The 25,518-nt window shown below is 45.0% G+C and overlaps 1 protein-coding gene across 8 annotated transcripts in view; it reads left to right on the top strand.

The window, feature by feature from the left end:
• dmd (dystrophin) overlaps window positions 1–25,518 on the top strand; it is a 182,536-nt gene that overhangs the window by 35,529 nt on the left and 121,489 nt on the right. For all 8 annotated transcript variants that reach the window (XM_034216838.1, XM_034216835.1, XM_034216834.1 and 5 more), the window contains exon 2: window positions 20,156–20,217. In XM_034216838.1, the coding sequence (XP_034072729.1) occupies window positions 20,156–20,217 (62 nt within the window). The remainder of the gene's footprint in view (window positions 1–20,155; window positions 20,218–25,518) is intronic.

The raw sequence follows: 25,518 nt of genomic DNA, 5'->3' as shown, positions 1-25,518 counted from the left end.
AGTGCTAAAACCAGTGTGCGTTTAAGACCAACCAGGGAATAAAATGACATGTAAAAAATATTTCTTACCGCCTAGAAAGCGAGAGCGAATGACAGCTTTGCACTTATGCACCTAGCGAGGTACAAAATGGGCTCTGTGGGTGTGATGACAGACTTCAAGATAACAGAGGTCTTTTAAGAACACGTTCATTCTCACTTTGGATTATAGGAAACAGGAGTAATATTAAAATAGACAGCTGTGCTTGTCAGGAATTGTGTTTCTATGATAAGAGAGTCACGTTCCAATGGCTCATGGTGGCAGACATGTAGGGTTTTATAGTGAGGAGGAAGGAAGTCCTTGTAAGGATTACGTCACCCCGAATGACCAATTACCGACCTTGAGAATTCACTAACTCCAACAGGCTCCTTCACGGCTCCAATATGCTGTTAGGAAGAGAATCACCCTGGACCCTCGTCTTGATCACTGACAGAGCTATTACTGAAAGGAGACGTATAGAAAGAGAAACTGAGATAGAGATGGAGGACAGGGAGAATGGTTTTTGTATACCTCAACGCTGTAGGTGGAGAGTTACTGCTTAAGTTGGATGTTAGTAAGTTCTGTTTGTTTCTCAATTTCTTTTTCCTTGACATATGGTGGTTTGAAGTAGTAGGCTAAGCAAGGGATTCTTCTCTGACTCCTTCTGAGTATACACACTGCGCCTGGAAATCAGGTTCAGCAGAAACAATTAGACAGCCGGCACAAATGAGAATTTATGGAGAGGGATCCCACATCAGAGACCTCTCATTTATCTCAGGAAATCTCTAAGAAACCTGGGGATGTGAAATCTTTAGAAACGCTACTTATAAGACATAATATAAAAATATGAACATGCTGGGCCCAATATGTATTCACTGCCACATGCTTTTGGAATGATCTGTGAATATCGATAATAAACTATTCAGTATAAAATCCAGTATAACATATTTTGTAAAAACTCAAGAAGAACACATCATGTTATATTCAGTGTAATGTATCAGCTCTCTATATATGGACTGTATGTATATTGTGCATATGAAAAGAGAGTCTGCAGAAGCTTTTGGGGAGGCGTGGATCAGTTCCTACATTATTCATGTGCCTCCTATCTCAGACACAGATTTAGATTGAGACATGATGCGTCTCCATCATGTGTTCCATCATGTCAACCATATTAATGCTTAGTGTTTTTGTTCTAACATTGACTTTAAAGCCATGGAAAAATAACTTAATCCTCATGCCAGAGCTCAAAACTAGCTAACAACTTGAGCTCAAAACTAGCTAACAACTTGAGCTCAAAACTAGCTAACAACTTGATGATCTTCTAACAAAATGCCTCCTACTGCTGTTTATTCTGCAACTAATGTCAGTGCAGAGGTGTTTTAACTCCCCCATAGCACAAGTGGGTGGTGGGTTAATGGTTGCACTGTGTAAACAAGGTGCAGTGGTGCTAGCATTAGCATAGACATTTTCTCCTTAGAATTTGGAAACTAAAACAGAGTGCACCAACCAATGTGAAGTGTGAGAAAACAAGTTGAAAAATAAAAATGTGGGATTATTTTTTACTGATATTGATATTTTTTTGATTAAGTCTGTATGCCGTTTGTAGGCCAGGACTTGAGAAATCTGAATTTTTGCATTTAACAAAAATTGCGCCTGATACAATTTCAATAATGGACATCCTGCTTTACCTCCTAAAACATAGACGCCCTCTAATTCTGTAGGACAAAAAGAGAGAATCTACAACCATTGACCTCATATTTTAGGTTAAACTGATTCTGTGAGATATTAAGGTTGAGGCCTCCAACCAGAATCTAATCAGTTGTTGCTTGGCTAAAGGACTGTATACCAAATCACCATGACTCCTACGGTGTTCACCCCCCCCCCCTGGCCCCGAGGTCAAAAGTCTTCAATCCAATAAGGCAAAGTGTAAACAAATCCGATAACGAGGCGACAGGGCGTCATGCTGCTGTTACAGAACGGAGGCTTTATTAAGTCGCTCCTTTTCTTTGAAAGGTGTCCACTTTTAGCCAGGAGTCTGCTTTGTTTGGAGCTCCGCCCCCCCCCCCCCCCCCCCCCCCGCAAATCCCCCCTGCAAATCCCCCCTAGATCCCCTCAAGCCAATTAGGGACTAGAGAAGTGAAACTCAGGAAGCAAATTGGTATTTTGGCTAATCTCTCTGGGGAACAAGAGGAGAAAGCAGAGAAGAGAGGTGAAAGGAAGAGGGTGGAGAAAGAGGCTTTACACTAGATGTATGTTCTTATATATGAGCCTTCCCCAAGGCCACTAAGCCGGATATGTGTTCAGAGTGTTTGATATTTACCGTCTGAATTTGTGGGAGTTTATCTTGTTATAAAAGGTGCTTGTCAACCCTTAGTTTTCCCTCTCATCAGATGAATGACCTGCTTCCTGTACTTTAGCTCATATTTCCTCTGACACGTTTACCTGCAGCTTTCATAAACGCCCAATGGTCATCACTCAGGTCTGTTTATGTGCTGTTAACACTCTATTCACTGGAGCCACGCACATGCGCTCATGAAGGCTTTTAGATGTATTGACTAAATGCTGCACAGCCTTCACGTCTATCCAACAGTTATGTGCTCCTTAAGGAACGTGAAAGTCAGAAACAGAATATTTTATTTATCCTGCTGCGGGAAATACGGTTTCGTGAGATATTTGTAAAAAGAGAGTGAGAATGTACAATAAAAATATATAAAAATAAATACAAGCAGTTTTTTATTATTAATATTATTAGTAAATTGAATGAGACATCAATCCTGCTAGAAACAAATATAATGTAATAATATATGTTCAAACTATGTATTGTAACTGATCATCTGTATAATGCTGCAGCACCACTTGCTTCCTGCCATATGCTAAAGTGAAATTCAGCAGTGATGGATGATGAACCCACAAAGCAAACAGAACTTTGACAAAGGTAGCTGATATTTGTGCTTGTGGCAGGAACCAGCGGCCGAGCAGTCAGCGGGGAGCGTAACAGTCAGTGGCAGCAATTATTTAGACCCCAATCCTCGAGGTGAGTTCTGAGAGATTACAGAAAGTGCCAAGCCTTTTTTTCTTGACAGCTTCTATGCAGCAGTCCTCAGCCGTAAATGTTTCCCCCTTCATCTCAAACATATTCCTCCTCCTTCACCCACCCTGCTGGAGTGTGCCCAGTGTTTCACTGTGTGTTTATCCTGCAAATACTGACTGCAGTGAAGTTGAATACCTGAAGTTCTTCTAGAATCACCAGCTTCTGAGGGAGAAATGTGTGAGTAAGGTAATGTAGAGTGAAACGTCTCCAAATCTTAAATGGCTGTACTGTATGAACATTTTGAGCCTATCCTAATAAAATGAATAGAATGTGTGTGTTAATTAAATAACACCGTGAGGCTGAAGTACATATATCAGTGTTTTCTAAAGATTACTTTAAAAATCCTGCTTTTGCAACTTCTCGGAGTCTGTGTAGTAGCATGAAAAGTAAACTTTGTTATTAAAGTGGCTAAAGTCATCCCTCAGCCCTTTTCTTGGCTAATGCAATATTTGTGTATTTCTGGTGCATTTGCATCCATATTTCATGTGTTCTTGATGCATGGGTATGAAGACATCCACCAAAATAAAACTACACTCCTCTGCTTTTTGAAGCATGCAGGAGGTATTTCTGAAAATCCATTTAATATCTCGACTGAGTATACAGCTACGACTACAGTTGAAGGTCAATAGGAAGTTATTACTTGCCACTGGAGATGGACAACAAGCTCAATGAGGCCAGTTCTCGCCGTGAGGCCTCAGGTTATGCCTGGACAGTTTGTCATAACAAGTCAGAGCTGTGCACAGAGGAGTATTCATATATTCAGACCACGAAGACGCTCTAATGCAACCCTGAATGTGTACAAACGCACATATACAAATCCTTTTGCATAGTTTACCGATCCCAAGTGGTGTCATTTTGGGGATTTTGACAATTTGCTGGTATAATTTTTTCTCCAATTTGGGGATAAAATCTGAGCCAGTATCCAGATCTGAAGAATTCTCCAACTAAAGGGATGAAAAAAATACAGAAAGCCACTCTTGGATGGTCATAGGAGTTTGAAACATCTACGCACTGAAAAGACTAACCTTGAGGTACAGCATAATCAGGGAGTCTATTTTCAGTTTTCATACCTTGAATTTTAATATGAAAGTTGAATTGAAAAGCATTCCTATCCAAGCAGCTACACAAATGATCCTTTCAAACTTTCCCTTTTGTATTGTAGTAAACAAGTCAGAGTGAAGAAGTCCTCCAAGGTTTCCCGTCTTATAAGACACAGCGGGATAAAGATGACTTTTCTTTATAGAAGAGTGTTGGAGGTTGGGAAGGTTCACCTCTGCTCCGCGCCGTCCCTTGATGACTGATGAGTTGGTCAAAAAAGAAGGAACTCAAAGCACCAGGATAAAGTTAAACAATAATCTCTTTTAATGGTAGACAATAACAATACACAATACAGAGCACTCCGGGCTCAATTCCTACCACCGTGTGATATACGTACCACGACAGCCAGTCAGGAAAAGAGTGTAGAGCATAACAATGTTACAGTATTTATACACATAAGCGGGGAGGAGTTGTGTTGGTTCCTCCTCCCTAGCTATTTGTTATTGGCGATTTCACTTCTGGGCGGGCTAGCCAGTGAGTTGGCAGTTCTCCATTGGTCAGTTTCACTTCTGGGCGAACCCTAGGCAATGAGTCAGCAGTTGTTGATTCCATCTGTTGCTCCATCTCCTGTGTGTGTGTGTGTGTGTGTGTGTGTGTGTGTGTGTGTGTGGTGTGTGTGTGTGTGTGTGGTGTGTGTGTGTGTGTGTGTGTGTGTGTGTGTGTGTGTGTGTGTGTGTGTGTGGTGTGTGTGTGTGTGTGTGTGTGTGTGTGTGTGTGTGTGTGTGTGTGTGTGTGTGTGTGTGTGTGTGTGTGTGTGTGTGTGTGTGTGGTGTGTGTGTGTGTGTGTGTGTGTGTGTGTGTGTGTGTGTGTGTGTGTGTGTGTGTGTGTCTCTGCAGTTATAAACGACATGAATCAAAGATGTGTTGCTGTATTTTAGAGGTAAAATCATCATAATTATTCTATATATTGTAGTGCCGTGAAAAGAGAGTCGGAGGCGGTGTATTGAGAATGGAGTTCCAATCTTTATTATCCATTACTTTCAGCGAGGTTAACACATGCACTGCTCTGCCTGATGAGCTAGCAGGAATGGCAGCTAGAGCTACAGGTGTTCCCCACTAAAGGGTCCGTGTGGCAACACAATAAGCAAGGTGAATTATGTCCAATAACGTGTCACCACACAAGCCCCCCCAGAATTCACACATAAACAAAATCAGCATGGCGGGGAGGAACGACACGCCGACCCCCACGACTCCTGAGCACGGGAGTCGGAAAAGTGACTCCCGCCTGTGCGGCCCCCGGAAGGGGAGGGACCGGAACAACAGGTCTTAAATCCGTGACAGGGGACGAGGCCGGGGGGCGGCCCCGTCGCGGAGGTCGAGCCAGCACCACAGGCTGGTCCAAGTCCAGGTGAGCAGCCTTCACCCGGTCCACCGAGACGTGCTCGGCCTTGCCACCCAGGTCGACCACCAGGTGCTTGTCCCCGTGCTCCAAGACCCGGAAAGGCCCATCATAAGGGGGCTGCAGGGGGCCTCTGTGCGCATCGTGCCGGATGAACACGTGCTCCGCCGAGCGGAGCTCTGCGGGAACCTGGGACACCTGAGTACCGTGCTGAGTAGTAGGGATCGGAACAAAGGCCTCAGCGGCGTCACGCAGGAAAGCCCGCTGGGCCGACGCCGACCAGGGAGCCGATGCATTTGGGAGGAAATCCCCCGGAACTCTCAGCGGCTGACCGTAGACCATCTCCGCTGTAGAACACTGCAGATCTTCCTTAGGTGCGGTCCTCAGGCCCAGCATCACCCAGGGCAGCTTGTCGACCCAGTTACCGTCCGTAACTCCCTGGCCCAAGTCCTCACGTCCCTTTTCAGTCCTTGCCAAACGAACTTCGCCGCTACCAAACGCACCGAAGGTTTAACACCGGGGTGTGACAGGCCGTGCACAGCCTCGAACACAGGACGCCTCCAGCTGGCAGGGACGACAGGCCGCGCCAGGCCCGTAGAGACGTCACACAGGAGAGTAATGCCCGCGTCGCCGAACACCACGTCCTCCAAGCGCAGCCCCGCGCTCTCCACCTTCAGGGCCTGGACGCCGGGATCTGTGACCTGGTCTGCCGCCATGCGAGTATAGTCCAGGCCCAACTGGACGGCACCGATGACGACCCTGGAGAGGCAATCAGCAACCAGGTTCGACTTGCCAGCCAAGTGCTTAATGTCCGTAGTGAACTCCGATATGTAGGACAGCTGCCGCTGCTGACGTGCCGACCAAGGCTCCGCCACTTTTGACATGGCGAAGGTGAGCGGCTTGTGGTCGACAAACGCCGTAAATTCACGGCCTTCCAGCATGAAACGGAAGTGCCGCACGGCCAAATAAAGTCAGAGGAGCTCCCGGTCAAAGGCGCTGTATTTGCGTTCTCTAGGCGTCAGCTGGCGGCTGAAAAAGGCGAGCGGCTGCCAAGCGCCCTCCACCCACTGCTCGTGCACTGCGCCGACCGCGTAGTCTGACGCGTCCGTGGTGATGGAGATGGGAGCCGTAGATGATGGGTGTGCCAGCAAAGCCGCCTGAGCCAACGCGGTCTTGACCTCAGCAAAGCGCCGTCCGCCTCTGCTGTCCAGTCGATCTCCTGGACGGGGGTCTTGCCTTTCAACGCTTCATACAGCGGCCGCATGATGTGTGCGGCCCGGGCGATGAAACGGTGGTAGAAAGTCACCATCCCCAGAAACTCACGGAGCGACCGGGCTGTGAGCGGCGAGGAAACGCCGCAACCAGCCTCCACCTTCGCTGGCAGAGGTGTCGCACCGCCCTTGGTGACGCGGTGCCCCAGGAAATCGATGTCCGACACCCCGAACTGGCACTTTGCAGGATTGATGATAATCCGTGTTCGTTGAGCCGTTGTGAAAAGGGCTCGGAGGTGGGACAGGTGCTCCTGCACTGAAGCGCTGGCGACGAGTATGTCGTCGAGGTAAACAAACACAAACGGCAGGTCCCGCAGCACCGAATCCATCAGGCGCTGGAACGTCTGAGCGGCATTCTTGAGTCCAAAAGGCATCCGCAGGAACTCAAAAAGTCCAAAAGGCGTTATCACTGCTGTCTTGGGAACATCCAGGGGGTGCATGGGCACCTGGTGGTATCCACGCACCAGGTCCACCTTGGAAAACACCCCCGTACCGGCCAGATGCGCCGAAAAGTCCTGAATGTGCGGCACCGGATAGCGGTCAGGCATAGTGGCTCTGAGCGTCGGCGGCACGTGCAGGCTCCTCTTCGTCAGCGACAGCGTTTCGGGGAGCTTGTTTCTGTGTGACACGGGCGCTCAACAGAGCGTAGTTCCAGCCCCCGTGGGGGGCACGGACCGCGATTGACGACGGCTAACGGCAGTCCCATTCGCACGTACGGCGTGAGGCCTATGTGTTTGTGCATCGGAGGACAGCGTTTCAGCTGGGATTTTGTGACAGCGGACATTTCTTTTCCCCTCCTCGGAGCGGATTTTTTGTGTGCTCATGGACTCTTAGTGGACGTTAAGAATAGGCGTTTGGTTGATGCCTTAACGTTTTCTTCCCTCGTGTGCACACTTGGCAGCGCAGCGTACGACGGGCTGTCAGGCTCGCTGTCAGGTGCAGACACGTTTCTCAGACTGTTGGCCGAGTTTCCAGACCTGTCGCTACCCACCTTCTCTGCGCTTACGACTAAGCATGGCGTGGAACACCACGTCACTACCGGGGGGCCTCCTGTCTACGCCAGGGCCCGGCGGTTGAACCCTTCTAAGCTGGCTGTAGCGAGGGCGGAGTTCTCAACCATGGAGCGCCTGGGCATTGTCCGCCGCTCCGACAGTCCTTGGGCTTCCCCCCCTGCACGTCGTTCCCAAATCGAACGGCGGGTTCCGCCCGTGCGGGGATTACCGCCGACTCAACGACGCCACTACGCCTGACCGCTATCCGGTGCCGCACATTCAGGACTTTTCGGCGCATCTGGCCGGTACGGGGGTGTTTTCCAAGGTGGACCTGGTGCGTGGATACCACCAGGTGCCCATGCACCCCCTGGACATTCCCAAGACAGCAGTGATAACGCCTTTTGGACTTTTTGAGTTCCTGCGGATGCCTTTTGGACTCAAGAATGCCGCTCAGACGTTCCAGCGCCTGATGGATTCGGTGCTGCGGGACCTGCCGTTTGTGTTTGTTTACCTCGACGACATACTCGTCGCCAGCGCTTCAGTGCAGGAGCACCTGTCCCACCTCCGAGCCCTTTTCACACGGCTCAACGAACACGGATTAATCATCAATCCTGCAAAGTGCCAGTTCGGGGTGTCGGACATCGATTTCCTGGGGCACCGCGTCACCAAGGGCGGTGCGACACCTCTGCCAGCGAAGGTGGAGGCTGTTGCGGCGTTTCCTCGCCCGCTCACAGCCCGGTCGCTCCGTGAGTTTCTGGGGATGGTGACTTTCTACCACCGTTTCATCGCCCGGGCCGCACACATCATGCGGCCGCTGTATGAAGCGTTGAAAGGCAAGACCCCCGTCCAGGAGATCGACTGGACAGCAGAGGCGGACGGCGCTTTTGCTGAGGTCAAGACCGCGTTGGCTCAGGCGGCTTTGCTGGCACACCCATCATCTACGGCTCCCATCTCCATCACCACGGACGCGTCAGACTACACGGTCGGCGCAGTGCACGAGCAGTGGGTGGAGGGCGCTTGGCAGCCGCTCGCCTTTTTCAGCCGCCAGCTGACGCCTAGAGAACGCAAATACAGCGCCTTTGACCGGGAGCTCCTCTGACTTTATTTGGCCGTGCGGCACTTCCGTTTCATGCTGGAAGGCCGTGAATTTACGGCGTTTGTCGACCACAAGCCGCTCACCTTCGCCATGTCAAAAGTGGCGGAGCCTTGGTCGGCACGTCAGCAGCGGCAGCTGTCCTACATATCGGAGTTCACTACGGACATTAAGCACGTGGCTGGCAAGTCGAACCTGGTTGCTGATTGCCTCTCCAGGGTCGTCATCGGTGCCGTCCAGTTGGGCCTGGACTATACTCGCATGGCGGCAGACCAGGTCACAGATCCCGGCGTCCAGGCCCTGAAGGTGGAGAGCGCGGGGCTGCGCTTGGAGGACGTGGTGTTCGGCGACGCGGGCATTACTCTCCTGTGTGACGTCTCTACGGGCCTGGCGCGGCCTGTCGTCCCTGCCAGCTGGAGGCGTCCTGTGTTCGAGGCTGTGCACGGCCTGTCACACCCCGGTGTTAAACCTTCGGTGCGTTTGGTAGCGGCGAAGTTCGTTTGGCAAGGACTGAAAAGGGACGTGAGGACTTGGGCCAGGGAGTTACGGACGGTAACTGGGTCGACAAGCTGCCCTGGGTGATGCTGGGCCTGAGGACCGCACCTAAGGAAGATCTGCAGTGTTCTACAGCGGAGATGGTCTACGGTCAGCCGCTGAGAGTTCCGGGGGATTTCCTCCCAAATGCATCGGCTCCCTGGTCGGCGTCGGCCCAGCGGGCTTTCCTGCGTGACGCCGCTGAGGCCTTTGTTCCGATCCCTACTACTCAGCACGGTACTCAGGTGTCCCAGGTTCCCGCAGAGCTCCGCTCGGCGGAGCACGTGTTCATCCGGCACGATGCGCACAGAGGCCCCCTGCAGCCCCCTTATGATGGGCCTTTCCGGGTCTTGGAGCACGGGGACAAGCACCTGGTGGTCGACCTGGGTGGCAAGGCCGAGCACGTCTCGGTGGACCGGGTGAAGGCTGCTCACCTGGACTTGGACCAGCCTGTGGTGCTGGCTCGACCTCCGCGACGGGGCCGCCCCCCGGCCTCGTCCCCTGTCACGGATTTAAGACCTGTTGTTCCGGTCCCTCCCCTTCCGGGGGCCGCACAGGCGGGAGTCACTTTTCCGACTCCCGTGCTCAGGAGTCGTGGGGGTCGGCGTGTCGTTCCTCCCCGCCATGCTGATTTTGTTTATGTGTGAATTCTGGGGGGGCTTGTGTGGTGACACGTTATTGGACATAATTCACCTTGCTTATTGTGTTGCCACACGGACCCTTTAGTGGGGAACACCTGTAGCTCTAGCTGCCATTCCTGCTAGCTCATCAGGCAGAGCAGTGCATGTGTTAACCTCGCTGAAAGTAATGGATAATAAAGATTGGAACTCCATTCTCAATACACCGCCTCCGACTCTCTTTTCACGGCACTACAATATGCTATATATGCTATGAACGTTCCACTTCCTGCCTGCCCAACATTACCTTACGGCTGCGTCGCGTCGAAAAATAGACTTCAATCCTATTTCGAGCGGAGCCCAGCGGCGAGACGCTTCTGGGACGCTTCTGAGCCGTAACGCGGCGCGTCTGGTGGAATAGCACCAATTGACTAGAGTGGCCGCGATCCTTGCGGATGCCGCGGCGCAGCCCCTTGCGGATGCCGCGGCGCAGCCCCAACGCGGCCGTAACGCGCCGCAGACGGACCCGGTGGAAACTAGGGGTCAGGCAGATCCCCCAATCAATGCTTTGGAGTAGTATAATCTTACAGACAGAGGACTCTGTGACAGAACGAACACACATCTTATCATGTAGCTTATCACACAAAGGTCACATGTTTTCCTCTCTGAAAGCTGCATTTGTATATGTTTTAAACGTCCTTGTCTCATGACATCCATAGAATTAGTTAACTAACAAAGGTGTTAGTTAACTAATTAACTGTTCTTATCCCCTTAGGCCTTATCTGAACTTCCTTCCATCCCGAAGTCCGCTCACTCAAAATGAATACATCTATTGATTAGTCAGAAGGACCTTTGTCTCTAACTGTGTGACTCACATCATCCCATGGCTTCTTCAAATATCTGGAAACTGTAATTAAAGTATGTTATATTTGAGAAGGTCCAAGAATTGACATAATATTTCCTCCTCTTATTAATTTAAGCTTCCAGATCATACAGAAAACTCTTACAGACAACCTACTGAGTTCTGCCCTTGAAAGCCCAAAATGACTCTCTGAAAAATACTTTTCAACGGGTATTTATTTTACTCAAGGCAGAAATCACAGGTTGTACTGTACCTTACCTACTCACAAATAGCCAAAAAACCACCCTCTGATTATTAACAAGCCAAGTGGAAGAAAAGACAATTTGCGCTAATCTACAATCTTCTGCTATAACATGTTACTTTAATACTTCAAGAGGTAGAAATACATTACAAGGGAGACAGCTTATCATGAAACTGTGTGTGCGTTCTTTACCTTCCATGGTTTTCTATCATCTCTCTGTACAGTGTAGGGTGTGTGTGTGTGTGTGTGTGTGTGTGTGTGTGTGTTTCTGCCTGAGTGCTTCCTGCCTCTGTGTGTGCTCGTGTGTGTGTGTGCTTAATCTGCATTTGTAGTGAGGTTAATCCTTACCTGGCAGAAGAGCACACTGGGTTAATCTGGAACAGGTGGGGGATGTGGCACACACACACACACATACTTGATGGGACAGCAGAAAAAGGATTAAACTGCTTTATGCACGGACAGGTGTTTACAGCAGGAGGATTTCTGTATAAAATTGGTTTGGAAATGCAACAACATACATTATTTCTGTCACTTTATTAAGAGTAAATAACATTTATCTTTACAAAGAGGCTTGCTGACTGCCCAGATTGTATTAAAAGTCATAACCCTGATTGATTTTAGATTTTTTTCTTCACTTTTTGTACTGTTAAGACATAGAAACCATGAACATATAGGTTTTATTCTACCATGTTTTGTGCGAGGAAGACCTAATAGCAGCTGCAGGTGTACACAGTACACACACACACACACACACACTTCGTCAGCAGCCTCTCAGTGTGTCACACAGACGCTGTCAGACTCAGTAGTGTTTGCACACACACTCACACAGCACCATATGTTTCCATCAGCAGGGCGCTGATGTACAGTGTAACAGGGATCCTCCAGCCAGGGGAAATCAGTCTTCATTCATTTCAATTTCTCACAAATCCCCTTTAAATTTCTCGTGTCACACTCATTTATTATTGTACCTCTCTTTCCTATCTTTCCATTATCCCTTCCTCCTTTTCTTTCCTTCCTTGTCCATGTTTTATTAGATCCGGTGTAAGGATTCTGTGGAAAAGTGCTTTTAGAAAGCAGCATAGATATATCAAACTGTTACTCATTCCTTTAATATTGGCGTATGTGCATAGCAGCGTTCCGTGTTGACAAAGATGAAATATGGCAAGTTTTAGAGTTTAAAAATCAAATCTGTGTGCGTTGCAGTTCTGTGATTGGCAGCTGAAGGACGTGTTTTAATAAAAGAGGTGAATAGAGTTTTCCTTTCTGTAGCGAAGCACATTTCTGTCGTTACTTCCCCAATTATTTTTCACTCTGTCCTCGCTCTTCATACCTCTGTCAACCCTCCTGCTCTCTGGCTGAGGATGATGGGTATCAGCCCCACATGTTGGAGCTTGTCAATGTATTATTCCTGGACTGCTGCACACACACACACACACACACACACACACACACACACACGCACGCACGCACAACATTAGCAACGGTCCTACCCATCTGTTCCTGAGAGCTGGAGAGAAAGGGCTAGAGTACAGCTGTGGAAGCCTTATTTTGAAATGTAACACACACACAAGTGAACACAACTGTGTGTGTTTCTGTGTGTGTGTGTGTGGCAGTCAAACAAGCAGAGACATAAGTTTCAGTATGTGTGTGTGACTGGCAGTAACAAAAACTTAAACATTGGTTCAACTCTGACTTTGTGAGTGTGTGTGTTGCTAATTGACATTGAGACCGACATTAGATTGTCATCCATGCCTCTCACTTTCCAATCACCCCACCCCCCCCACCCACCCGCTGCTGTCACTTCCTGGTTGCCTCTTCCTTCCCCTCATCCCTCTCTCCAGCAGCAATCTCCCTCTCCATCACTTCCTCTCTGTCTCATCTCGCCGTAATGACCTAATCTGATTGGATTTGGTCTCAGATTCCTTCCGTGGCTAATGGCCGTGACCGTTGCTAGGCAGCCGGCGCCAAAACAGCGGCAAACATGGCCGTTACACCGGGCCGCGGCGACAACACAGACGGATCACTTGTTTGCCTTGCTTCTTTGCTCACTGAGCTCCGAGGCACTCCTTTATGGATGATCGGACACTTTTTATGAATGTATCCATCTCTCACACACTCCATTAGAGATACAGTTTAGGGTGATAAACACAGATTCTGCATAATCTCCTGGCAGATATGTGACATATAAATGACTTAGCGACAGCCTCAGTTAATTACCTTTCCATTTGAATGTGATCTCCTGCTGAGAATACAGTATGGGCCGTAAACATGACTTAAAGCATATTACATGCATGGCGAGGGAGATGTGATAACCGTGCACTTGAGTGTAGGATAAGTTATAAAGATTTAAAGCTGTGAGATTAAATAAAGGGAGTGCAGCCTCTGCAGGAAGGAGATAATACATCCTCGCCCTTTGTGTGATGTCAAATTTATTTGCATCGCAGAATTACCTCAGCTGTTGAAGAAAGTAAAGCTAATATATGGAGATATATTGGCGTTTCATTTTCAGTGAAACATAACTTCAGATTGAATTATGATCAGATATAGTTGTAGAAAGATTTGCTGCGCTGTGGTTGTACTATAGCTTGATGGGTGATGATTGCGTTTAATACAAGTTGGTTGTTTGTCTTTTGGATAATGGTTAGGGTTATGGCACTTCTTTAAAGCAACAGGTGAACAGACACTCCTTGATAGAGCTCCTTTACAAACCTTACAGTCTGAAACACAGGCTGTCCTCTCTGGAGACATCCTATCTTCCATCCCTGCTGGAGTTCAACATTAAGCCTTAAAAAATGCTGCTGCAAACAGTAGTTCCACTCTGGTCCATTAACTTCAGCTCAGAACCCAGTGTGAGACACCCAGCACCCCCCCTCCTCCAGTGAAATACCACTCAACAGCCTTCCTGCTGTCCAAGATTGGACATAAAATATTAAACACACTATACTGTATTCTTGCTTTATCTAAAAATGTTGTATTTTAATCACAATGACACGCAAATGGGTATGAAAATGATATGAACATATATCAAATTATTCTGGGTAGTGCTTGTGCGCAACATGTCCTTTCTAATGTCCCATTATAGGTTCAATATTTGGGCCCCACATGTCTCCTTAGACATTTTTATTTTTTACTTCTTTGCAATTTTAATAAGCCACGACCGTAAGCTTATTTTACTGGACACTTTTGGTAAGCGATTTTCCACATAAGCATCGTTTGTGGTCTAAAATGTGATCAAAGCGTAATGAGTCAAGTTAAAACATGTGGAGAGTGCTCTCTTTGTCCTTTCCCACTTTAGCCATTAAGAAAAACAAAAACATGCCCATGCGGTTTAAGTGTTCCAACTTTGACTTGTTTTTAACCTACCCTCCTCTGTGTTGAGACAACATCTGCATCTATATTTGATGAGCTCAAAGTTTCTCTGTTTCTGTTTCTCCAGTCGTGCCTAAGCTTCTGTACTCTCCCTGCTGACAGACTCCAGCTGGCTCGCACCACAGATCAAACATCCTTCCAGTTTCTCCGGCTGTCATTAACCGACAAGCTGACGGGTTGGAAGTCCAATCCCATGTTGGAACAAACTCTCCTTTCCCTCTTAGTTTCAGCCGACTCCGGACAGCTGCTTTGATGTTTGTGTTGTTGGTGCAAACAGCTTCATACTTCAGTTTCCTTCCTTTCCTCTCCTGCTGTCTGACCGTCTAGTTAACTCTAGTTCGGTTTCCACCAAACTCCTTCCCAGCGGTTGGTGTACAAATGTTTTTCTCCAGGAGACACAGTATTTTTGGAAGTCAATTCAAGAGTTTTGGAGAAATCTTCGGATTAATTTGTCACGTAAAAAAACCTACTCTAAACACACATTACTAATTGCAAACATTGTTGGACCTTTGATGGACCTACACATTGATGCAGCAGACATACTGTCCCTGCTAATGTGCTCCTACATTACCCACAATGCAACAGGAGCAGCAAAAGTTCAGTTGGTGATTCTGGTGTTTTAGCTTGTAGCAGCTAATGTAGCCTCAATCACAATTCATACATCCCCGCCCTGTTCTTCTTCTTTGTCTTTATATATTATTACACATAATATGTTTTATTATAAGGAAGTCATACTGTACCACTAACAGAGTGTTGGAGTAGTTCCATGCTTTTGAAGAGATTACTTTTAAACATGAAAGGGCTGCCGCTGCACATGAACTCTGAGATGTGGACGCATATTTAAAGAAAGAGTCTTTTGATCATGCTGGTGATTTATTCTGAATGCAAAAGTAAATGTGCTGCGGGACGATATTTACAGGCTGCTTTAAATCATATGCTGTTGTTTCCCAAATGGTGTCTAAACAAGCAATGACACAAAGGACTGCTACGTCTGGATACTTGTACTAGTGAGTTGAAACGATGCACATTTAGAGTATATTTGGAGGAAATGTTGGCTTATAGATATGTTTTCTAGTTGTGCCTCTGGTCATGGAAACCTGATTGAGCCCCACATTTCCTTTCCTGTCCTCCAGCTTGCTGTCCTTCTCTTTCTCTAATGTCTCTTTTCTCTTCCTCACCCTTGCTGTCTTTTCTACTTTTTCTCCTCCTATTTCCTCCTGTCCTCTCCTCCTCTCCTCCTCCTCGTGTTTTCTCTTCCTCGAATTCCATTTCCACCGCTCCTTCTCGCTTGATTTCCTCTCCTCTCGTTCCTGTCGCCTCTCTCAAAACAAGATTAAGCTATTAATGTTGCGGTCTCTTTAATGAGATGCGTGTGGCTGTGTGTGTCTGTGTGTGTCTGTGTGTGTGCGTCATGTGTGTGTCTGTGTGTGCCGTTTCAGTGGTAGAACAACAGTTTAAATGGACTATTGATCGTTCCTCTGTCTCCCTGTCAGTGTTTGACTGCTTCCTGCCTTCGCCGCCAGTTCTCACACACTCACTCTGCCTGACAGAACACACACGTATATGCTAATTCAAACGCAGCCTTTTAAACACACTTGGACACAAGAGCGAACACATACTGATAGGAATATCAATCAATCCCTCACATTTATACTCAAACTCGACCTTTTGTACATAATTCCATTAATATTGCTTATTTTATGACTCTAATAACCATCATAATATCATAAAATATATCGATATATGATGAAAAGTAGGATAAAATCTCCCTGTAACTAGGGTTGGGTAATATATTTATATAATACCGATACTGTGCATTTTTCCTATTTTTATGGGCTGCGTTAAAGATGCCTTTTTCTAACTTTACAAGATTTAACTGCTTTATTTTTTGCCTTTAGCCACTTTATAGTCATTATTATGTCATTATATCCACATTACTGATGATTACTTAATAATATTGTCATTTTGTTAATCTTTTCTGAAAGCACCAATTGGTCATTTGTTTTTGATATCTTATTTCCTCACTCTTTTTCCTCCTCGAAGTTTGGAGAAACAGGCCACACTTATCTCTTTCTTTCAAATCAAAGTAATAGAGGACAAGTTTATCTATATTGATAAAGCACATTTTATTTTGAGTGTCACTAAATCCAGGTGTTTGCTCAAGGAATGTTGTTTGTGAGCAGGCAAAACGCTGAGCCACACAATAATACGCTGCAGCAGCAGGAGTTTGATTCAGTAATGTGACCAGCATGAAAAATGTCTTCTATTCCAGTGACATTTGCAGATGCCTCTACAGGGCTGCTTTTTGTATGTTAATACAGAAGGGAGACGGACTGAATCCTAACACCTTCCTGCTGCAAAACCCACTGACATCCTCTCTTTATGGATATTATACGGTGGATATTAAATACACATTTATTAACTATAAAAAGTTAGTGTGCAGTTTTATGATGCCGTTTTTTCCTTGTATAGTTGAAATGACACAGAGGTTAGAAATGTGTGAGGGAAGAGTGGATTTCTGGCCTAAGACACACATATATGTACACACACACACACACACACACACACACACACACACACACACACACACACACACACACTCTGAAAATGCATTCATTGAACACACCGATGCAGAAGAACATCTCAGTGGCCTCAATGCATATAAGTGAATCCTGCATCATGGGAATACACTGACACACACACACACACACACACACACACACACACACACACACACACACACACACACACACACACACACACATACACATACATATACACACACACACATACACACACACATGGAGGTGTATGGATTGCCCGCTTTAGATGAGATTGTTGGCTACATGCTTCTATTTTATTCATGCTTCCCCGCTCAGCCTGCCATTATCCAACACTGAATATAATGTGTGTTTGCAAGCGTGTGTGTGAATGCTTTTTTGCTTGTGTGTGTATACCTGGTTGTGTGTGTCCGGCGTCTCACCACAGTGCACTGCTCGACGTGGGACCTTTTAATTAAGGGAGAAGTTTCATTATAAGCTCCATTAGTCAGTGGCTGCCTGGTGTCAACAAGACACTCGGATAATGCATCTAGCGCACCACACACACACACACACACACACCCACACACACACACACACACACACACACACACACACACACACACACACACACACACACACACACACAGAAAAAGTACTGTTAGCCGGGCTGGTTTAATATTTAACCTGATGTTCTGTTTCAGGATGAGAGTGTAATTTATTATCTGTAGTAATGGGCGCTGACCCCATTTCCAGTCAAATGAGAGAGGCGGGCAAAGGTGTTATTATAAGTGATCATATAATCATTTGCGTTGTGATGCGTGTCAGCGGCTGCACCACAGCTCTGAGTAATGCTGCTGCTACAGGCAACACTTTAAAGGACACACTACAGCAGTGGTCACCAACCTTTTTAAGAACAAGATCACCGACCTCGGCCTAGGTGAAAGGCGAGATCTACCTATTGCAGAATTGAGTGAAAAAGACGGCCCAGACAGTGCTTCCAATTTGAGGCCTTTTATAGGCTAATTGCATTTGAATCACTGTTACAATGAAGGCTCCATAATCAGCTCACAGCATATAGGCAGGGGTAAAGTGCTATTTTTTATGAGTGGGAGGCGGACCTCACCTCCTCTAGGGGGGTCCTCACCTCCTCTAGGGGGGTCCGGGGGATGGTACCCCGGGAATTTTTATTTTTAAATATTGAAGTTGAAAGCATCAATCTGGTGCACTTTGAGAGCAACATGAAGAGATCTATGGATACCTCTCTCAGCACCCATATGAAACAGAACTGTAAACAGATTTTCTTTTTCTTTATGGATATTTTACAAATCACTCCCCTTTTAAACTGTATTCTTGTTTTACTGCCATATAGTATTTCATACCTGTTTTTCATTTATTCTCTTATTGTTTGTATAACTATAATGATCATATGAAGGTGTGCCTCGGAAATAATCTTTTGAATAATTTGTGTGTCCTTTAACTCACCTGAGCCCCTCAGTCTGATAGGAGAGGACTCCCCTCCAGCTTGTTGTGGAAACAGCTCCTTATGTCCGTTAGTGCAGCTAGCTAACCAGATGCTAACATCACGGTCCCCGCTAGCACCGGTCCCTCTCTCTCCCTCTCTCTATCACACTAAATGCGCTATTGCCACCTGATTGCCACCCATGATTGCCACACACACACACAGAGCCGAGCTTGAATGACACAAGCACACGTGTATTTCCATGCAACTCTCTGATTGGTCTGGTGACTTGCCTCTGTTGCATTCACTGAACACGGGAAATTGTAGTTCTACCGTCCTCTCTTGTGTCATGATGAGGTTCACGCTTCACGTAAAGCACGGGTAGCCTAATGTATTATATTATTGAGGTGTCTCAATATATACGTCAGTCAAGTGGCACCTGCTAACGGGGTGGTGGATGATAGGTTTACATAAAAACGTATTTTTCAAACATTATTATTTTTATTTTATTTTTATTTATTTTGTTACCTTTTTTTTTATCGGTCCTTGATCTACCCGCACCACACTCTGGTTGGCGACCACTTACAGGGTAAACATTACAACCAACCATTATCATCATGAAACTGGACTGCCCCCGTTATTTCAGTATTACATGTCTTCTGAAGTGTTTAACATATGCAAATGAAGCATTGTCTTTCGCTTATTTCAGGTTAAAGTCAAAAAGGGAATTCGAATCACTCCATAAATCTGAAAATACAGTCAACAATATGTTTTTTAGGGATAAAATGATTTATAAACATAGATACAGACATTTCTGAAGTTTAAATGTGCAAACAAAGCATTATGTGACGCCCACTTGTGTTCGATTTGGAATGAAATAAACGTCTATGTACTTCAAAATGTTATTTGCTCTTACCCAGGAAATAATCTACAGAAGCAAATAACAAAGAAAGTAAAATCAACATCTCGTAGCGTAGATAATATGCTAACTGCATATTAGCATTGTCATTTTGACCATGCTGATATCATATATATCATATCAAAATGCTGTCCTTTGTGAACATTTGCTAATATGCAAAAGTAACTAAAGAAAATGTCATTTACTGGCAGAAATAAAAGTGGTTGACTTTTGAATGTCAACAGCGTGTGGTTTTATTGATGCCATGCCAAACAGCTCTGTGTAACACTTTTCTAAATAGTGCTTTGTTACCTGAAGGCAACAAGTGTTAAGCTGTGTAGACTCTCTCCAGTTCTTGATGTGGCGTTGAAGGCCTGTAAGTGGCGCATTGATTGATATGATGAGGATGCAATTAGCCGTGAGCTAAATAAGAGGAGCCTCTTATCATGCTGAGCATCACTTGCATTTGGTGTCTGTGTGTGTGTGTGTGTATTCAGATAGACTGTCAACCAGTCAGTCAGAAATATCGAGTCTGGTATTCCCTGGTATTTATCAGAGTGTAATTGTGCCCTTTTCATGTTGTGTTTGAGCCGCTGCCATAGACATCAGACATGACCTGACACACACACACACACACACACACACACACACACACACACACACACACACACACACACACACACACACACACAGAGCTCCATTTTCCTGACTGTGTTTTTTCTTCTTCCGGTAGATGAGAGAGAAGTCGTTCAGAAGAAGACTTTCACAAAATGGGTAAACTCACAGTTGTCTAAGGTAAGAGAGCTTCCTGCTTCCTCTTTATTTACTCTTACTGAATTGTGATCACTCTCTCTCATCACTATGTTGTAAGCTTTACTCCCAAAGAGGATATATAATGGTCATTTTCAGGTTTCATTTGTATATTGTGCCTGTACTAAGAAGAAAGGAAGGACAGGTTTTCCTTCTGATTCTACATGCAGTATTTGGGATATTTTAAGTTTTTTTTGTCATCTCTTTTCAATTATGTTGCTTGATTATTGTCTATTGCACATTGATGTCACTTTCTCTAAGCCCCCCCACCCCCCTTTGGGGATTGAATGACTTGTTTTGTATTTCATTCTAATTACACTCCTGTTTTGTGTTTGTTTATTTGTGTTGGTTTGCGTGCCAACACATCTCCTCTATTCCTATTTTCAAAGTTGATTACAAGGGGGCTAGAGGTGTGCCGTTGCCATGGTGACGGAGACTTAGATGAGTGTGTGTGCATACAGTATGTGTGCATGGTGGTGCTCATTGGAGTGTGTGTGAGTAAAAGCTATTGAAACAGAGTCTGGTTTAAGCCAGGTGATTAAACCAGGACGAAGATGGACAACTCTCCTTTTTCCTTTATTTCTATTTCCTGTCTTTCGCCTCCTCCTTTCTTTTCAACTTCTCCACGTCCTTCCTTTCCTAGCATCCATTATTCTCTCTAGTCTAGGGACATATCAGAAATGTAGCAGCCGACAGCAACAACAGTGAAGTAATGCTATTTTTCAAACCTAATTTGATACTATGATATAAAAAATGAACAACACAATAAATCCCGGATACTTCATACACTCCCTAAAGTAGTAACTCATGTGACATCCGTATGTCTTTCCTCTTTTATTTCCTTTTCCCCTTTCAGTTATTTTTCTTACAAACTCCTTCCTCCTTCATTCTCCTCTTTCCTCCCTTGCTTCCCCTCATCTCCTTCCGGTTTTCACCTTCTTTCCCCTTTTCCTTTAGTTTCCTCAATTTTATTTCCACTTGGAGATATCTCGGAGTGTCAGAAATGTAAATTATAGTTGGGATGTTGGAGTTTTTGCTGTAGTGTAATAGATTCTGGTACTCCTTAAAAAGTACTGGCTGTGGTTGGTACTGTAAACAAGAGTGAATACGCTCACCCTGTGACAGATCCACACATATTCCTGAAGTGCCTCTTTTTATGGTTGGCCGAGTAGCAAATCACACTACAATCAGGCATCTCTACGCCTTTTTTCTCCATATTTCTCAGGGCTGCCGTAACTACACCTTCCACCTCCTGCCATGACGTGTTCGCTCACCCTGCTGAACTTTTGTTTTCCTCTCACTCAGTTTCCATTACGTCTCCCACTCCTTCATCTCCTTCCCTCTCTCCTCTCAATTTCCCCCCTCCTATAATCTCACTTTCTCACATCTGCTGTCTCGCTATCTGTTACTCTCCTGAGGCCTGTGTGTGTGTGTGTGTGTGTGTGTGTGTGTGTGTGTGTGTGTGTGTGTGTGTGTGTGTGTGTGTGTGTGTGTGTGTGTGTGTGTGTGTGTGTGTGTGTGTGTGTGTGTGTGTGTGTGTGTGTGTGTGTGTGTGTGTGTGTGTGTGTGTGTGTGTGTGTGTGTGTGTGTGTGTGTGTGTGTGTGTGTGTGTGTGTGTGTGTGTGTGTGTGTGTGTGTGTGTGTGTGACTCATCTATCTAGGATGGGGTACTCATTATGCTCCGCTGAGTTTGGATGGATGAGGGGATTTCTCTCTCTTCCTCTCTCGCCTATATCTCCACCCCCCTATTTCTATCACCTTGCCTCCCAATCCAACCTTTCTTCCTCCCGCTTTTTCTAAGTTTTTGTAAGTGGATAGCAACGGTCAGCTATCCCTAGCAGCTATATGCTTTCCTTAGCATATGTCTGCTATCCTTAGCATTGGTCTGCTATCCTTAGCATATGTCTGCTATCCTTAGCATTGGTCTGCTATCCTTAGCATTGGTCTGCTATCCTTAGCATTGGTCTGCTATCCTTAGCATATGTCTGCTATCCTTAGCATTGGTCTGCTATCCTTAGCATTGGTCTGCTATCCTTAGCATTGGTCTGCTATCCTTAGCATATGTCTGCTATCCTTAGCATTGGTCTGCTATCCTTAGCATTGGTCTGCTATCCTTAGCATATGTCTGCTATCCTTAAGCAGCGGTATGCTTGGGAAAAAGAGCAGACTTAGTTATGTCATTAATGTGAGTTAACCAGCAATCTTTAAACTAAGATTGGTCTTTGTTTTGGTCTTAGTGGTAAAAGAAACTCTCTACATTCAGGTCTCAGAGATAATGATAATGATTTATGTATTTTTTCCATAAGTTAGGACAAATAGTTTACCTCGAAGTTGCAGGAATTGAGGTAAAAAGGGGACGGAAAGAGTTGGGAGGACAGCATGCGTCCGCTGCCTGTTGTTAATTTCACACCCTGGCTGTCACTGTGTGCTCAGGTCTTCAGAAAGTGCAGAATAACCCTGATAGGGGAGGAGAGAAAAGGGAACAGGGGAGGACAATGAGGCTGAGAAACAAAAAGGAAAGGATAAGGATTGGGAGCACAGACGGTGGTGAGGAAAGCATCATAACGCAGGTATCGTTATGCTGATGATACACACTAAAAGTAGAAAAAGACCAACTTTGAACCAGAAACTCCATATTTATAATGTGCTACCGTTGACAAGTTGGGAGGTAATATAGAGTTTGCCACCTTGGTACACACTAAGCCTCCTTGTTATTATTGTATTACCTTTACAAGTACCATATAGGCGCAAACGCAAATTAAGAGTTACCCTTTTCCATTTTGCCATCAATTGGGCCCCAGGAGATCGTAGACTGTGGCAGACAGAATTGCATATTGAAAACTAGGCTCATTGGGATCCAATAAAAAAGCTGATGTCATTATTCTACAGTCATTACATTGTGCCGTAAACATTAACTTTGTCATTTTAAGTTGAAGCAAAACACTTCTACATCGCCTCGTGGAATGTGTATATCAACCCATTGCTATGTTGATTACACAGCCCATGGTTATACTGGATAATCGTTCATTAGTATCTACTTACTGTAGTGCCTCAGTTTGCACTGCATGGATGTTGTTTTGACATCGTCTGTATATTGGACTGTGAAGATAGAAAATAGCAGGCAAGCAAGGCAAGTTTATTGATATAGCACCTTTCAACACAAGGCAATTCAAAAAAGTGCTTTACAAAAATGAAAAACATTGAGAGCATTAAGAAATAGTGCAGTGGAAACACATTATAAAATTGCATTAAAAAGCAAAGGGAATAAAATAAACATAAAACAAGCATATATATATATAAAACGCATGAATACAAGTTACAGTGCACTAGAGCCACTAAAGAATAAAGTGTTTTGCTGATTTTACCTTTTTTGTAGCTAAATTATTCAATTTTTTTTCATCTTTAGAGATTTTATTAAAAGTGTATTACATTTCTTAATCTTAATTAGTTAAAGTTAAAGTTCAAGGTAGCTTTTTTTATCCACTGAGGGTTAGAACAGTTACAGCATTTGGATAAAACAAGAGAAATGAAATACTGATATCAAAGAATCTGAATGAGCTCATACAGCCACATATCCTATTCACAGCCCTTAGTGTGCTCTCTCTTCCCTTTTAGCTTCCTCGATGGCACTAGAATCTCTTCTGGGGTTTCACAAAATTAGGAGCTGTCACACAGTAACTGCCGCTGAGTGATCCTTTTCCAAGTCAGAACTAATCCCAACCTACTGTAGAGCGGAGTGGGAGCAGAGCTGCTTGCTCTTTCCACTGAGAGCGTCATTACCTACTGTACTGTGGATTTAAAGGTCATTGGGAGAAGTTTGCAAAGGTTAGTGGGCTTTGTCAACGGGATTTGGTGATAGGCAGCAGTTTTAGAACTCATTTTCACTGAATCACTGCTGACTGTGTTTTTGGAAAACTGCTGCGGCAAATAGAAGCATTTACTCCACTAAATAAAGTGCTGTGGTTCAAAAGTTAACTAAATCATCTCCTGGTCTGTTGCATTTACATATTTAGGTCAGACTCCTATCTTCCTTGTCACTCAGAGCTTTCACTTTAATTACATGACTTCTTTGATCATGACATGTTGTTGTGGTGTTGGACAGCTTACCTGTGCCGCAGAATAATCTCCTTCCTGTGTCCGCAGGTGATCATTTGCTCTGCTGATCCATGTCAACACGTTAGCACACACTGTGTCCAGAGCTACAGGCTGCTAGCATGACCTCAAAACTGGTAGCAACTTTAAATCTAAATGCTAATTGAAGTTGTTCTGCATGCAATGATAGGATTACAGAAACCTGAGGTCAGCTGTGAATCTTGGATTAAAAAACACTTGGTGCCTAAAAATGTTCCAAAAGATCACGTGGGTTAATCAATTTAATTTAGTATTGGTAAAGATCTTTTAACCTATTTTTTATTTTTCTCAAAGGTCAAGAAAATACTACCATTTCAGGATAATAGTGGAAGTACAGAAGGGGATTAGGGCCATATGTCCAAATAATTTAGAGAGTTTACCAAAAATGACTCAATCTCAAAGAAATCTAAATATATCAGATTTCATCTTCCGATGTGTCATGTTCTTTTTAGTTATCCAACAAAAGCATGATCTGGACAAAAGCATTGGGAGTGTGTAAAATGCTGCTGCTTAAAGTCATGTAAATCAGTCTGGAAACAGCAATTACCAAGATCCTTGACTGGAAAATCGATGTGTGTCGTAGCTGAAAGAGAAACTCTGGAATCCTCAGAGATATGTATTAAATAGAAACATGTCACAGCATTCTGCCTGTTAAATTGCTGATAGCACCATCTCAGTGAGTAACAGGAGTAAGCTTTGAAAGCGTCACAAGCAATACATGATTTTCACTAAAAGCCTTGTCTCTACATTACAATAAAATACAAAAAGTAATTGATTAATTAATTTGAATAACAATTCAAGTTAGTAGCTATTAAAGGCATAAAAAGACAGAAATGTATAATTCTTTCTTTAATATAAATGTTTCTTCTGCCCGTAAAGTGTCCAAACCGGGCTTTTCTGGATAAGCGGGAATCCAAATGAATTAATCCTGAGTCCAATAACCATCAAAGTCACTCCAATAGTGCTCCTTAATTACGCTTTCATCCTCCTTTAACAAAATACTTCACATTCATTGGGACAGTAGTTGTAGCATTTTTGAGACTTTTAAACTTGAATTACCGCTGTTGCGCATCCCCCCCCCCCCCCCCCTTGTGTGTGGGGGAGGGGGGGCGCAACTTCCAACAGGAGTCATTTGGGGGGGCTCTTGGGAAAAAA

This window comes from Gymnodraco acuticeps, unplaced genomic scaffold (assembly GCF_902827175.1).
Source record: "Gymnodraco acuticeps unplaced genomic scaffold, fGymAcu1.1, whole genome shotgun sequence".
NCBI classification, from domain to species: domain Eukaryota; kingdom Metazoa; phylum Chordata; class Actinopteri; order Perciformes; family Bathydraconidae; genus Gymnodraco; species Gymnodraco acuticeps.
This window is presented reverse-complemented; position numbering and strand designations above follow the sequence as displayed.